Here is a 14548-nt window from a genome sequence, read left to right on the forward strand (position 1 = left end):
TGTCTTTACACTAAAACTACAGGCTGTCATTAACATTTAATCTAAATTCACTCACAATGGATTTTTAAAATATTATTATCATGAATGGATATATGGTGTTTCCAATGGAAATATGGATCTTTATGGTGTTTCTCACATTAATAATCCACTCATGGATAGATCACAATTTGAGCTATTCTAAAAACACTAATAAACTACTAACATGCAGTTTGCAAAGCAGAGTAGAAACCTCTAAGGAATGAATTCCAGTGGGAAGTTCAAGAGTGTGAAGTCAAATACATTTGACTGATTGATATAAGAATTATTTGTGGGTATAGAAAATCACATCTTGATCCAACTAGGATTTGGAAATATGAAAAGTAGGACTCTGCTTTCCCACTCTCTGCCCCATTCTACTTTAACAGCATAACTTACTTGAAGGCCTGTCTAAAGCCCTTATATTGGTTTTATTGTGAGTGGGAAGAGAGAAGAAAGGAAACTGTGACCTTTTTCATATCCCAGAAACAGAAAAGGATAGAATATTCTAATATATAATTTTATTATACATGTCAAATTTTTGAAGTCAGATGTGAAGAGAGATTGTCTATTACTAACTGGACCAAATGAACTCTTAGGTAAAATTAAATATAATGCAAGTTTTTGTAAGCATAGGAACACCAGCAAATTGATATTGAAATGAGAAACACAAACCTCAGGGCTTAGCTTTAAGGGACCTGACATAGTGTAAGTTGTTTATATATATATATATATAGATGGTGGGGATGATGATGAGCCCTTTGTTTTTGAAGATAACCACATATCAATGAATTAGATTTGTGTGGGATGGCTGCACTACCCTTTGAACACTGTCATTTTCTGAACAAGATGGAATGGGAGTAGAATATAGTTTTTTGACTTGATATCTACACTTGAATTTAGATCCTGGTTCACTGACTTCCAGAGAAGGAATACGAGAAAAACATTATTTAACTAGGAATCAGGAAGACCTAAGTACAAATAATACATCTACTCATTTGTGAACTGTGTTATTCTCATGCAAGTAGCATAGTTGTTCTGGTGTTCTATGTCCTCATCTCTAAAATGGGTATGTGAACACCTACAGTGATTAACTCCTAATGTTACCATGAGATTCAAATAAAATGCCATATATAATATGTGTTAATCTTAGAACCCTATAAAAGCTCAGATGTATTGATTTATTAGTCATGTGACCATGAATAAATTACTTAACTCCTCTGGATTAAATTCCCTTATCTACAAAATTGAAGAATTAAAAGATGGTTCCTGAGGCCATAGAATTAGATATAAGATAGGTTTCTTAAATAGACCTGGATGGAAGGCTAATTTATTTATTTATTTATTTAATGAGGAGATTGAACTCTAGGATATCTTACTAACTGGGTGTTTTTTAAAACTCTTCCCAACTCCATACACATTTGGAGCTGTCACATTATTATCCATAGGAGAGAAGGTGACAGGAATTAAGATTGTAACTGATGTAGTGCTTTCTTTCTTTGTATCTCTGTTTCTATTTCTCCTCTTTTCTTCCTCTATCCTTCTCTATCTATCTGTCACTCTTTCATAAGCAAAGATCTTTAAAAAATACATAGAGAGACTTTATAGGGCTGCAGTTGAAAGAATTCTTAGGGTTTAGAGGCAAAGGAATCTTGGAAAATAGAACTTCAGGACTTCCTATCTTAGGATTTACAGATTTTTGTGAGTATCTTTAATATTTTTATTACTGTTTTGCAATAAAATTCGTTTCCTTTATAACCTTATGAATTATATTTTATTCATTTAAAAATAGAATTCATTAGACTATCTGAGGAGTCCATGATGAAATCAAAAGGTAAGATCCCATTGTTTTAGAGATAAAGAACTGACCCCCTCCTTCTATGAAAAGGGGAACTGAAGTTTGGGTAGTTTAAGTGATCTGTCCAATGTCACAAAGGCTGGGTCAGAGAACTCAAGTTTCTACCTCCAAACCCATTACTCTTTCCACTGTATCCGCTTGTCTAAATAACCTCCCCAACAATGAGTTATTCAATGTCCATGTGGTTCCTGGTCAAATAGCTAAAGGGACACCGTTCAATTTCCTCTTTAAGATTGCATTGTGTTAACTTAGCAACAGCATCTCACCTTTAAAGAAGGATTTTGCACTTGAGGGATTCTTAATGTGAGGGGTTTCAGTACTGACTCATTCCTCCCCCGGCAAGGGTCTCAAACTTGGAGATTCAGGGAGATCTGACCAGGAAATTAGAATGGGGAGGTCTATGTTATATTTGGCTCAGGAAGAAAAAAACCCTGCCTCCAGGTCTGGTATCACCAGTGTTTAATCCTTCAGGAGTGTAAAGATTTTCTTTGGGGTAAAGAAAGATTAAGATGTTTAAAAAATAATACACAGCCTAGCCTGCTGTCATCTGAATGTACTTGCCTCAATACTGCTTTCATTGTGACTGCAACACACCCACCCTTTCTCATCATCTGAAATACATCTGGGCTGAAGAAGCCTGTTGGCTATGTCCTCCCTCCATCCACCCCCTTTCTTCTTTGTTGTTTGTTTTTGGAACACATGTTGGTCCGGGGAGGGACAGACAAGGATAAAACCATTTTCTTTTTGCCCATCTGAACCATTGCCAGAGATTCTATGGTTTAGTAGAGATTCATTTTTTAATATTTCAATACAATTTTTGGTGAAAGATGCCCATTTTAATTGCATCTATCTTTCCATCTCTTCTTCCTCTTCATTGAATATTTGTCTATAAATTAAAAGGCTGTGTGTATAATGAAAGTTTATTGAGATTCTATCAGTATTATTCTTTGTATTTCAAGCATCTACTCTACTGCCTTATGAAAAGTTGGTGCTTAATAAGTTTCTGTTGACTGACGTTTGTTTGAAAATGGGATTCATACTATGTCTTATCCATTATTTCTTCCAATCACTTCATGTTCCATTGGTGAAAATCTCTTTTTATAATTTCAGAATGGGAGATGAAATTAAGTCAGGCTCAATAAAGCAGGTGTTATCCTATGCAATAAATAGGGATTTACAATTGTCAAAACACTTTTGTAGGGATTTTCTCACTTGACCTTCTCAACCTTCAGTAACAATCTACTCTTGAATATTGGGGTGACCTTGAGCCGGGTCCAAACACAATATAAAGACTTTAAGTCTGAGCCTGGGAATGGCCTGTATGTTTGTCATCCAGAGACCAGTCTAGTCTGTATATCAAAGGTTCATCATCTGGGGGTGGGGGACTGGGAGAGGTCAGTCACAAGACAATAAATCTTTTGACTGCACCAACTCTTGAAGACAATGAATCAAATTACTGACAGATATGATTGCTAAATTGTTGTCCATTATATTTGAAAGGCTACAGAAAATAGAAGAGGAATCAAACATGTATCTAGCAAGCCCTAGACAATGAGACTATGCATCCCATCTCAGCCAGCCACCCCTCAACTCCCATCACTCTGACCCAATCACCTTGCTTTACCTTTCATAGAATTATTTTCCACTTCTTGTTTGGGGCTCTTTAGTTTATTTCTACTTTTACTTCCAGAAAATACATATAAGTTGATAATCTTATGTACCAAACATCTTTTCTCTGACTTCCAGACTCAAACTTCCTTCCCTGGAAACTACTCTATCATAAAATTTTGGCCCTACCTATAAGAAACTCCATGATGGTAGAGGTTGTCTATTAATTGAGAAACATATTCAGCTAACACATCCATAGATACTTTAGGCAAAGAAGACCATTATTTCCATAACCCTGACAATATCTTTATCATTAATTCCAGCCTGAAATGGGCTTTGCAAAAAATAAAGAAACTATGTACTAGAGTGGGGAAAACATTGTACTTGGAGTCTAGATCCCTGTTTTCAAGTCTTGATAAGTGTGGCCACTGGAAGCTGCAGGAAAATATCTTAACATCTCTAAGTATCTCCATTTTTACCAGTGGATGATAAGATTACAACTCTTGATGTAGCATTGAGTTTGTAAGAATGTTTGAGGCCGGTAGTGGTAATGAACCAACAGTAAGCATTCATTGAGCAAATACAATGGGCCAATCTTGTTTTCGGTGCTGGAGAAATGAACACTAGCCCTTGCCATAAAGAAACTTCTCTTTCATGATGATAGTATTGCTCGCAACTGTGGAATTAGAGTCTAAGGAGGAAAGTTCCCATGTTACTACGATGCTTTGCTACAAATTCTCAAATGGAAATGAACATTTCTCCTTCATTATATATCACCACTTTTCTATCAAGTTATTAGGAGAAGGTGACTAGCAACATGATGAAGGATTTGATACAATACATGAAAAATGTATTATGTATTGGCAAGCTTAAGGGAATCAGTGGGGATGTTTACTGAAGGAGAAGGCAAGGGACTTTTGATCTGACTGAAAGCATCATAGATCAAACACTACATGGAAGGTAAAAATGCAAAACTTATCATTTATTTAGTAAAATAAGTTTCTGATGTATGAGCAGAGTGAGGGGTTCATGGAGACAGCAATTTTCATAAGATAGCTCTATTCAGTTCCTATATATCAATACTGACCTCAGCAAAATCTGAGAATATCAGAATGAGAAGGATGTCAGTGTGTACCTAGCCCAACTTGTCCTGGGATAAGAAACTCTTCTAAATTCCACTCGAGAAAGTAGGTAGCAGGATGGTGAAAGAGGGAGAGCATGGGCTCTTAGATAGAAGGAAATGCACCTTGAGTCACATGCTCACTTTGTGACCTTGACAAGTCATGTAACTTCTGTCAGACTCAGTTTCCTCATCTGAAAAAAGAAAGGAATAATAGCAACTTCATTATCAGGTTGTTGTGAAGAACAAATGAGCTACTGTAAAATGTAAAATGTTTTGTCAGACTTTCATAGAGCTATACAAACACTAGTTATCAGTGTCATCTCCATTATTATTATTATTTTTTACATCATCATATGCTTTCCTTCAACATTCCCAGGAAAAAGGAGCCTCCTTCCATATCTCCCCCTCCCCCAAATCCAAGGCAGTCCTTTGCTTTTGAAATAATTTTAAATAGAAGTTTTTTTTTTAAATAAATCCCCAAATTCCTTTTTTTCCAACTGTAAGCCAATTTTTTCTCTTCATCCCTTGGACATCAAGAACAAGCTTAATTCTTCCTTCACGTGATGACTCTAGAAAAGACAGAATCATTTCCTTGGAGTCTTGTTGTATATATAGCCAGGTTTGAATTTGCACTAACTTCAGTGGATTTTCTTAAATGGCATCCTCATTTACATATGTATAATTGTGTTTTTAAAATACTTTTCCAACGACTCTGTATGTCATCACACTTTCCTTTCAAATAGATCATTGAAAGCCTTGGACCTTTGGAACTTATTCTCAACACTCCAAGCCATCATCGGGTTCACCACGGTAAGTAAACATGGTGGGTCTGTATCATTGTTGTTTAAACCTATACACATAATTTTATTGCCAGTCCTTTATCTTATTTTATTGGAATGCAGCTATCTATCAGAGCACTATATTAAGAAGCCCAATTCTGACTGGTTTATCTGGTTTGACTTTATCACTTAGCTATGGAAGAGAGATTTGTTTACCTTCTCCTCTTGGGCACCTCCCTCCAGTCTAAGTGAGGAGGAAAATGGATAAGTAGCCCCAGGAAGGATTTTCCTAATAACATTCAATGATCCAAACTCTTGCCAAAGACCATTTTGGTGTCTTCTCACACAGGGATGGGAGGACTTCCTGAGCAAACTGGTTCCAGCATGTTCTCTGCCACTTTACAACACTCCTCTCCCCACCAGGCAGTTCCATTTAGGCCATATGTGAACATGTGAATGACTCTTATCTCCAACAGCTTCACTTATTCAATGGAGAGGAGCTTTCTTGGACTTCCTCTGCTACTGATGCTACCTGGTCTCCATGATTGTGAGCTTTTTTCCCCTGAGACAACACATAGAAATCTATCTATCTATCTATCTATCTATACATATATAAATATATATGTATAGATAGATAGATTGACATAGATAATTATATGTAGATATAGATAGATATTGATAGATAAATACTCCCAGCATGATGAACCCTTATGCTATCCAAAAACAATGTGCCAAAAAAAAAGACATGCTTGTAACTCTGAGTGACTTTAATGCCAGGATAGGCACAGACTATCAGACATAGCACAGAGGGATTGGGACGAATAGAGTTAGAAATGACAAAAGCAATGTCTCTGAATGCAAAACTTTGTGCATCTCATGACCTTCTCCTCACCAACACTGCTTTCCAGTTACCCAAATGTAATAAAGCTTCACAGATATACACTTACAGAAAAAAAAATGATGTTTAATAAGCTATATTACTATAAGAAGAGATAAACAGAATGTGAGAGTGACAAAGGTGATGTATAGTGCAGAATCCTGGACCAATAATAGACTTATCCTATCCAAGGTTAAATTCATATTCGACAAAAGAGTTCAAATCTGGCCTTGGACACTTAACAATTCCTACCTGTGTGACTCTGGGCAAGTTACTTAACCCCAATTGCCTCAGCCAAAAAAAAAGAAAATCAAAACAACAACTCTCAAGATCTCTCTGAAGAACTTTGGAATCAATGATTAGACATGGGAAACACTGGTATAGGATCACCCACATCAAAGAAGATTCTTTGCATGAGTAAAACAGAATTGCAATAACTCCAAAGACATGAGATGTGCATATTTAGAGCTACCTTCATTCTAAATATTCATATGGATTGTTTGTGCCTGACCTGAGATAAAGTCTTCCAAGCTCCTACTGGTCTGAATCAGGCCCTTTGGATGCACTGTACTTTGACTCCAATACAGTGAAGTCATTTTTGGTTCTCTCTAAGCACTAAGGACGAAAACCAGTAGGGCTAAGTAAATTTCCAATTCATATTCCAATAAATACAAATTTTTACTTTAAAAAAATTCCTTGGATATGTAGATACTTTTGAAAAAAGATTATTCTAAGATTCATTGACGTCTATGGCCCAAGGATAAAAAGCCTTAAAAGCAGAGGAAGAGAAAATATACAATAATCACATTAGACTTAAAAGAAGTACAAGAAGAAAAAAAAAGAGATAGGAATCTATGACTCTCTACATTTCAAATAGAAATTCAGTGTAGTATACTGAAATTGGATGTGAACTGAGAGGCCGGAAGCTGGCACTTAGCAGTGACACTGCAACAGGCATGTAACTTCTCTGAGTTTCAGTTTCCCTAATTCAGCTCTTACATAAGTTGTTAATATTTGCAATAGAAATTCTTACTGTGTTGTTATGGGAAAATACTTCATAAACCTAATAGTTCTAAAGAAATGAAATTAAAATAAGCATCCATCTTCATTATGTTACTATTAGTGAGACAATGCCCCAGAAAACCCATGGTATTGCCAAAGCCTTGATATTATGAATGTATTCAACAGGAACTGGCTAGCATATGGTTCAATATTTTAATTGACTTCTTGGTTTCCTGTGGTGAATTTTTTTTCTTTTTTTGTCTCTTAGGCAGAAATCCATATTGTATAGACAAAAATTTTGCTGGAACCCTTATTATTTGGGATAGAATTTTTGGTAAGTGCCATTAATGGGAATCAGGTAAGCAAATAATATTCTTATTAGCATAAGCATAATGGATGGTTTCTTAAGTTTCATTTTTAAAATATCACTTCTAGGTACGTTTGAAGCAGAAAATGAAAAGGTTTCATATGGTCTCACCCATCCCATTAACACTTTTGAACCAATCAAAGTACAGGTATGAATATTTCTTTCAGTTTTGGGGGATGGGTCAAATACAGCCAAGTCAAATCAACAAGCATTTATTAATTTATATGCTCTTTCGAAAGAAAAGACAGAGATAGAAGTACACACACAGATGGAGAGATAGTGAGAGGGAGGTCAAGCATGAGTATGCTTTATAGTCAGTAGATGAATCCAATGTTTCTGGTTAGAAACACCTCTGAGGATGACTCTCTTTCCTATACATTGCTCCCTCAAATATAAAAATCCAAAAGCTTTATGCAGTGATATAGGCTTCATTTATTAGAAAAAACATCTGCAGTACTCATATTTATAAAAATCTACCCAGTATGATTACCTGATACTCCTTGAAATAATCAAGTATTTTCATTAACAAACTTTTATTACGCCCCTGTTGTATGTCAGGTAGGGCAACTAGAGAGCAAAGCAGATTAAATGATGAGCCTGAAGTCAGGAAGATTTAGTTCTTGAGTTTAAATCTGCCCTCAAACACTTACTAACTGCATGACCCAGAACAAGACACAACCTTGTCTGCCTCAACATCCAGAACAAAACTGTGCCTGTGACATTGTTGTTCAGTTGTTTTAAAGTCATATCTGACTCTTCATGAATCCATTTAGTGTTTCTTGGCAAATATACTGGAGTAGTTTGTTACTTCCTTCTCTAGCTAATTTTACAGATGAGGAAACGAGGCAGACAAGGTAAAATTTCTTGCCCAGGGTCATGCAGTCATGCAGTGTGTGTGTGTGTGTGTGTGTGTGTGTGTGTGTGAGTTTGTGCATGTATATGAATATACTGAAGGAAATTATTCACCTCTTTTTTTTCCCTTTTTAATGTTATGAACATGCCCTTGTTAGTTTTAGCAATTTATTGATTACATTGATCAAAACATATCATAGGATATAAGTGATTAATTTAACAAGAATTCAGAGAAAACAAAGTTCAATTTCACTAAATTACCAGTTAAAGTTTAAAGCAGGAGGGCTTCTCTTGATTCCTATAGGCTGGATTAGAATTTGATAGACTATTTTTCTTTCTTTCTCTCCTACCTCCTTTTTTTTCTCCTTTTTCTTTCCTTCCCTGAATTCTTTCTTTCTTCCTTCAATCCTTCCCTCTCTATTCCTCACATATTTACTAGATATCTGTTATGTGAGAGGAATGGCCCTCTAGATACTGGAGGGCTCCAAAGGAGGACAAAGCATCATTTCTGAGTTTCAGAACATGGTTGTTATTTTCCTTTTGCAAAAATATTGTAAGCTATTTGAATTTAATTCCTAGCAGTTTTATTTACTTTAACTCTTGAGCCAGATTACATTTATAACCTTCCAAATGACCCCCCCCCCCGAAACACACATACACACTAAGATCTCCTAAACATCTTTATTATCTTCATTAATTGCTGGAGTCCCCTTTTGTACTCCACTCAGGCTAGGGAGGTATTCTATTCAAGTTCTTTCTTGCCAAATCGACAGTCTCCAATATTTCCCCGATCCATGGGCTTTGGCCTTCTTTCCTCATTACTTTCAATTTCTTCCTATGATCCTGTTGATCAAACATTGAGGCCTAGGAGTTTTAAGTTATAATTTAAATTATTTAAAGTTAATTTAAGTTATTGTTTTAAGTAATGATGGCTTCAAGTACAATTAACTTGGACTGAAGCAGTCTCAAGGCTCCAACAATTTGCTGAATGCCTGTAATAGGTTTCTTGGAATCCAGAAGTGTTTCTACTGAGTTGCCATTGGGACTTTTCTATGCTTAGCTTTTCATTGGCCAGCTTTTCTAAAACTGTGCTCCCTACAATATGTAGGGAGCACATATTGTAACATTTTAAAAAAGCATTTTTTTTTTTTGGCAAATCATGTTTAAAGAGGTATATTGTTTGTTGTTCTGCCCAATTCACTTGTGTCCAAGTCTTTGTGACCCCATTGGGGGTTTATTGGGCAAGGATACTGGAGTGATTTACGATGACCTTCTCCAGTTCATTTTACATATGAAAAAACTGAGGCAGAATTAAGTGACTTGAACAAAGTCACTCAGATACTAATTTTAGATTTAAACTCAGGAAAAATGAGTCTTCCTGACTTCAAATCTAGCACTGTCTACTTCACCAGCTAACTACCCTCTAGCCACCTCCACTCATCTCCAACATTCTTATGGAGAAGATAACAGGGAATTTATCTTGTCATTAGAAATGGAAATACACAGTATTAACTGCTAGCTAATATTTCTGGAAGTTATCTTTCTTAACAAAAAAAAGATTTTTTTCACTACCATGAATTCTTAAATATTTCTCTGCCCTTTCAATGTAATCAGAGAAATATTTTTGAACTAGAAAAATATTGTACAGAATACAATTGGGATTCATTAAAATGCTTTTCCCAACATGCATATTGTTTCATTCAAAAAGTTTCCCCTTCGAAGGCATTTGATATACAACTGCTTAATTTACTGCTGTGGTCAAAAGGCTTTTACAGAAAGAAAAATTCACTTCAAATTCCATGTAATAGTGAAAGGAAATATAATGCTTCGGTTACATATTGATTTAAACTTTTCCTCACCTAAGGAAAAAAAAGTGAGCTACTTCCCCTTCCTCCACAGTTTCATCACTTGCATTATATTTGGGCCACATTTTGGACCACACCTGGCTTCTGGAACAAGTTGTCTGTCCTATTCAAAGGACCAGGATGGAGTCCTGGAAAACCTAGACTTGGTCTTCTTGAGGAAATCCCCAAGGTAAGGAGAACTTCCATCTCCTTATTTACTTCATCACTGCAATTTTAGATTCCACAGGAGCCATTTACTGTAAATTTAAAGTGAGCAACATGGAGACTTTGAAAATTAGAGAATTAAGAAAAGAGAGGCAGATTGGAATTTCTGCCTTGCCTCCCTCCCATATGAAGAACTTGCCACTTCTCAAGCCCTTCTTTTCTGAATGTTATGATTGCTTTTTTTGAATAAAGAAAATTAAGGATAATATAAAGCAAAGCAATTCTGATGGGGAACTTCCTTGGAAGTCTAGACTAGCTCGAGAGCATAAGAAATAAGCAACATTTAGGTGTCATTTAATGAACCAGCATCTCTTCATCTCATTATTATGAGATGCTATGAACATGACAGTTAATGAGTCCCTGCCCTCAAAGAGCTAACATTTACTTTTCTTGAAATAAAAGCAGTAAAGAATTTCTGTTGGTCAGAGTTATCCATATCAGCTCTTACATGGAAAGAGAGATTAGTAATTGATACCTTAATCAATAATGTAAACAATGATTAGATAATTCAGGTAAAGTTATTCCACTGGTTAATATAGAATGGTTGACCACCCAATTCCAATTAACTGTCCAGTGTGGTGATTCTCTACCCCTGTGGCAGAACCACTGAGTTAGCAAATGGCAAAGTTTGTTCTGAGTAAAGTCTGTGGGACTGATTAGCAGCTCCTATCCTTGGGAAGAGAAGCCAGGCCTGAATAGATAGTTAAAGTTGTTCCTGATTAAGTGAGAATTTGAGGCATGAAACAGCCAAGTTTAGTCAGGAAATGGTGAGATATTCTGCTGTGGTAGACAGAAGAGAGAATAAGAAGGACAGGGCAAGGGTAAGGGGAAAGGCCAGGAATCAACCACAGCAAAGTCCAAGATGAAACTAATAGAAATCAAGGCTTACCATTTAAATTGTAAGATGTGTTGTAGCATTTTTAAAAATCTGGACATGAATTCAATTTTATATGACTGCTCATTTTTTCTGGCTTTTATGACTATCCAAATGCAGCTGTCTTGGTTGCCATGTTCCTCCTTCAGCTGGAAAAAATCTGCCTCAGCTACCCTTACTTATCTTCTCTGATGGGATTTGTTTATCCCATCTCTTGCTTTGTCTGATTCTGGAATTGACTTTGATGTTGATATTGATAGATGAAGAAAGGCCATGGCCATCCATTGCTATTCATATTTTTATGATCAGGATGATCGTGTTGCTGCTCTTTTCTTTCTGTTCTTTTTTTTAAAATTATCTTCAGGATTAAATCCATCAGTGACTGACCTGGTAGAGCTGAATAGCATTGGCCATATCAGGTAGTCCTTATATTTTATAATATAGGGACTGGATATTTGACAATGGTCACTGACTAGGATTTCTTGCGATCAGAATATTTCAGTTTGAGTAGAAGAATAGGATAACCTGCTTCTTCAAGATGAGCCACACTGGGAGAATGGTGGGACTAATCTGAAGTTCAAACCTAGTCTTCATAGCACAATTAACCTTTGACCTCTAATCTTTGAGGGGGCGATATAAGATGGCCGTATAGGGGCCAAGTATAGACAAGTGTAGGTCCAGAGATGTCAGTAGACTGAAATAGAAATTCAGTGTTCCCACATTTGTTGTATTTGTGTTGCATTCATGAGGACTAGAACTATTAACACCCAAATATCATATATATTATATGTTCCATATTTAATGTATTTTATTATTTTTTATTTTTATATATACATACACATATAAATGAATAAAACAAAGTGGCCATTCTCACAGGGCTATTAACCATGACCTTATCCTGTTTGGTGAGAACCCGTACAACACAGTTTTATTATCAAAGATGGAATCAGCTGACAAGAAAAGTATTTCTCTCTTTGCTGTAGGTCACAGGAAAAGAAGTCCTTTATGCTACTCAGGTCTCTGGTTCACTCCAGCTGTATGCCCTTGTGCAATTTGCTCTGATGCTTGGCTTTTATGAAGACACATTAGCTGACCAAGGCGTAAGTAATTCTCCTATGTCTAACTAACAAGGGGATGAATGATCTAGTCCCTCATTTCCCAGTACAGTCATACCCACTCGTCATATCAATTCTATTACTCCAATTTAATTCATTCCTGGAAGGTTCTAAGTCAACCTTGCAAAAAAATCATATTAAAGGATTTGAATTCAAGTCACATGGAACCCCTAATACCCTGACTAGGATATGTCAAAAGGCTAGTTGTTGGAATGGGCCTGTGTCCAATGGTATTGCAGAAAATTTTATAAATTAGAAAGCCTAGGCGTAACTGATAACTAGAAAAGGCCTTTGGGATTGGGCAGAACCAAGTTCCAAACTAGGGAATAAAATATTTTTGGAGAAGTATACTTTTATTTCCATTCCCTTCTTTTTACCTTCATTCAAGGAATAGATATATATTTCCATTGAGACATATTAACTAAAAATGTTCATTATCTTTGTGTCCCATTCTCATATCCTTGCCTTCTGTAGTAGTTATAAGGGCTCATGGGGAATTTACAAATTAATTAAGGAGAGAGGGCATGGTTACAAACAACTATGATACCAATTTTATAGGAAAAACACAAGAGAAACACAATCAGTTTGTAAAAGAAAGAAATTATTTCTATCTGGGAGTCATCAAAAAGATGTAGAGAAGATGAAATTTGGCTCAGTCGCTAATTCTTTACACTTACTAGTTGTGTGATTTGAGTCTTAATGTCTATGAGTCTCAATTTCTTTTCTTGCCAAATGAAGGCATTGGACTAAATGGCCTCCAAAGTTCCATGAAAGGGGGATAAAAATGAGGTCAGTAAACTTGAGAAGGAATTATACCTTAGGAAAATAAATAAACAAAAAACAACATAGAGTGTAAGTCATATTGAGCTCATGGGAACATTAGGTTAAAAAAAAAAACGTAACTTTAACTCAAATAGTGGAAGCCTTCAATCCCCAGCTATGGAGTTTGGATTTATATAGAAATTGGAGAATCTAAAATTTTGGATCAGGGAGGTGAGAAGAAGAGAACAATTCTTTTGTAAAATTCTTTTGGTAGTAGGATGTGTTGTCAAATGGATTTGAGGGAGAAGGAACACTGAGAGTCGAAATAAAATTCAAAGAAATCAGTGCACCAATTCAGGAAAGAGCTGATGATACCTTAACTAGAGCTGTGAGCCTGAAGTGGAAGTATATGGGGTAGAGTTATACGGAAGGAGACCTTATTAGACACACAAATAATTGGATGGGTACTGAAAGGGGAAGAATGAGGTAAAAATGAATCCAAGGTTGATTGACAAAGAATTTAGTGGCACCATTAAGAGAAACAGAAAGAAAATGGATTTAGCTTGAGAGCTAAAGAGATTAATATGTCAGTGGACCATTGAATCAAGATGTTCAGCAGAAAGTTGAAAATTAAACAAAACAAAGAAACCTCAGTCTCAGGAAAGTAGTTGGTACCTACGCTATAGATATATGTCATTGATCAAGGTAAAATATTAGAAGTGATGAACATTAATAAGATATCAAAGGGAGGAAGTAGGAAGGACAAGAGAAATATTCATGGATGAAGTTTAACATTTAGAGCTGAATTTCTGAACTCGGATCTCATAGACCCTCTTGGTTTCAGGCTGGCAAAGTAAATGCACCATTTCACTGGAAACAAATTATATTGAATTACAATTATTGGGAAAAATTCAAGTTCGTAGATGATAGATCAAGAGGCCCTGATTTGGGGAGTTGTGAACCTTTGTTCTTGGTGACTCCAAGTCTAGAGTTGTAGCTATTATAGAATGAGCTGTCATAAAGAATCTTCCATTCAAAATAAGGAATATTTTAATTTGATTCTCTAAACAAACATTTAAAGAGATAAAAACAATTTTATGAAGAAAATATTAACCCAAATATAATAATTATTTTGTCCATTATGATCAAGACAAGGGGAATCCCTGGGACTATATATATTCTGAACGATGGGAAGATTTCCTGGAGTTTTTGTTGATAGGATGTTGTTGAGGTCCATTCTTGCTTCA

At 35.8% G+C, this 14548-nt stretch overlaps 1 protein-coding gene across 1 annotated transcript in view; it reads left to right on the forward strand.

The window, feature by feature from the left end:
- AGMO (alkylglycerol monooxygenase) overlaps positions 1–14548 on the forward strand; it is a 298597-nt gene that overhangs the window by 140045 nt on the left and 144004 nt on the right. Inside the window, exons 6-10 of the mRNA XM_003772131.4 lie at positions 5348–5414; positions 7531–7596; positions 7698–7777; positions 10381–10515; positions 12408–12524. Of these exons, the coding sequence (XP_003772179.2) occupies positions 5348–5414; positions 7531–7596; positions 7698–7777; positions 10381–10515; positions 12408–12524 (465 nt within the window). The remainder of the gene's footprint in view (positions 1–5347; positions 5415–7530; positions 7597–7697; positions 7778–10380; positions 10516–12407; positions 12525–14548) is intronic.

Source organism: Sarcophilus harrisii, chromosome 5 (assembly GCF_902635505.1).
Source record: "Sarcophilus harrisii chromosome 5, mSarHar1.11, whole genome shotgun sequence".
Classification (NCBI taxonomy): domain Eukaryota; kingdom Metazoa; phylum Chordata; class Mammalia; order Dasyuromorphia; family Dasyuridae; genus Sarcophilus; species Sarcophilus harrisii.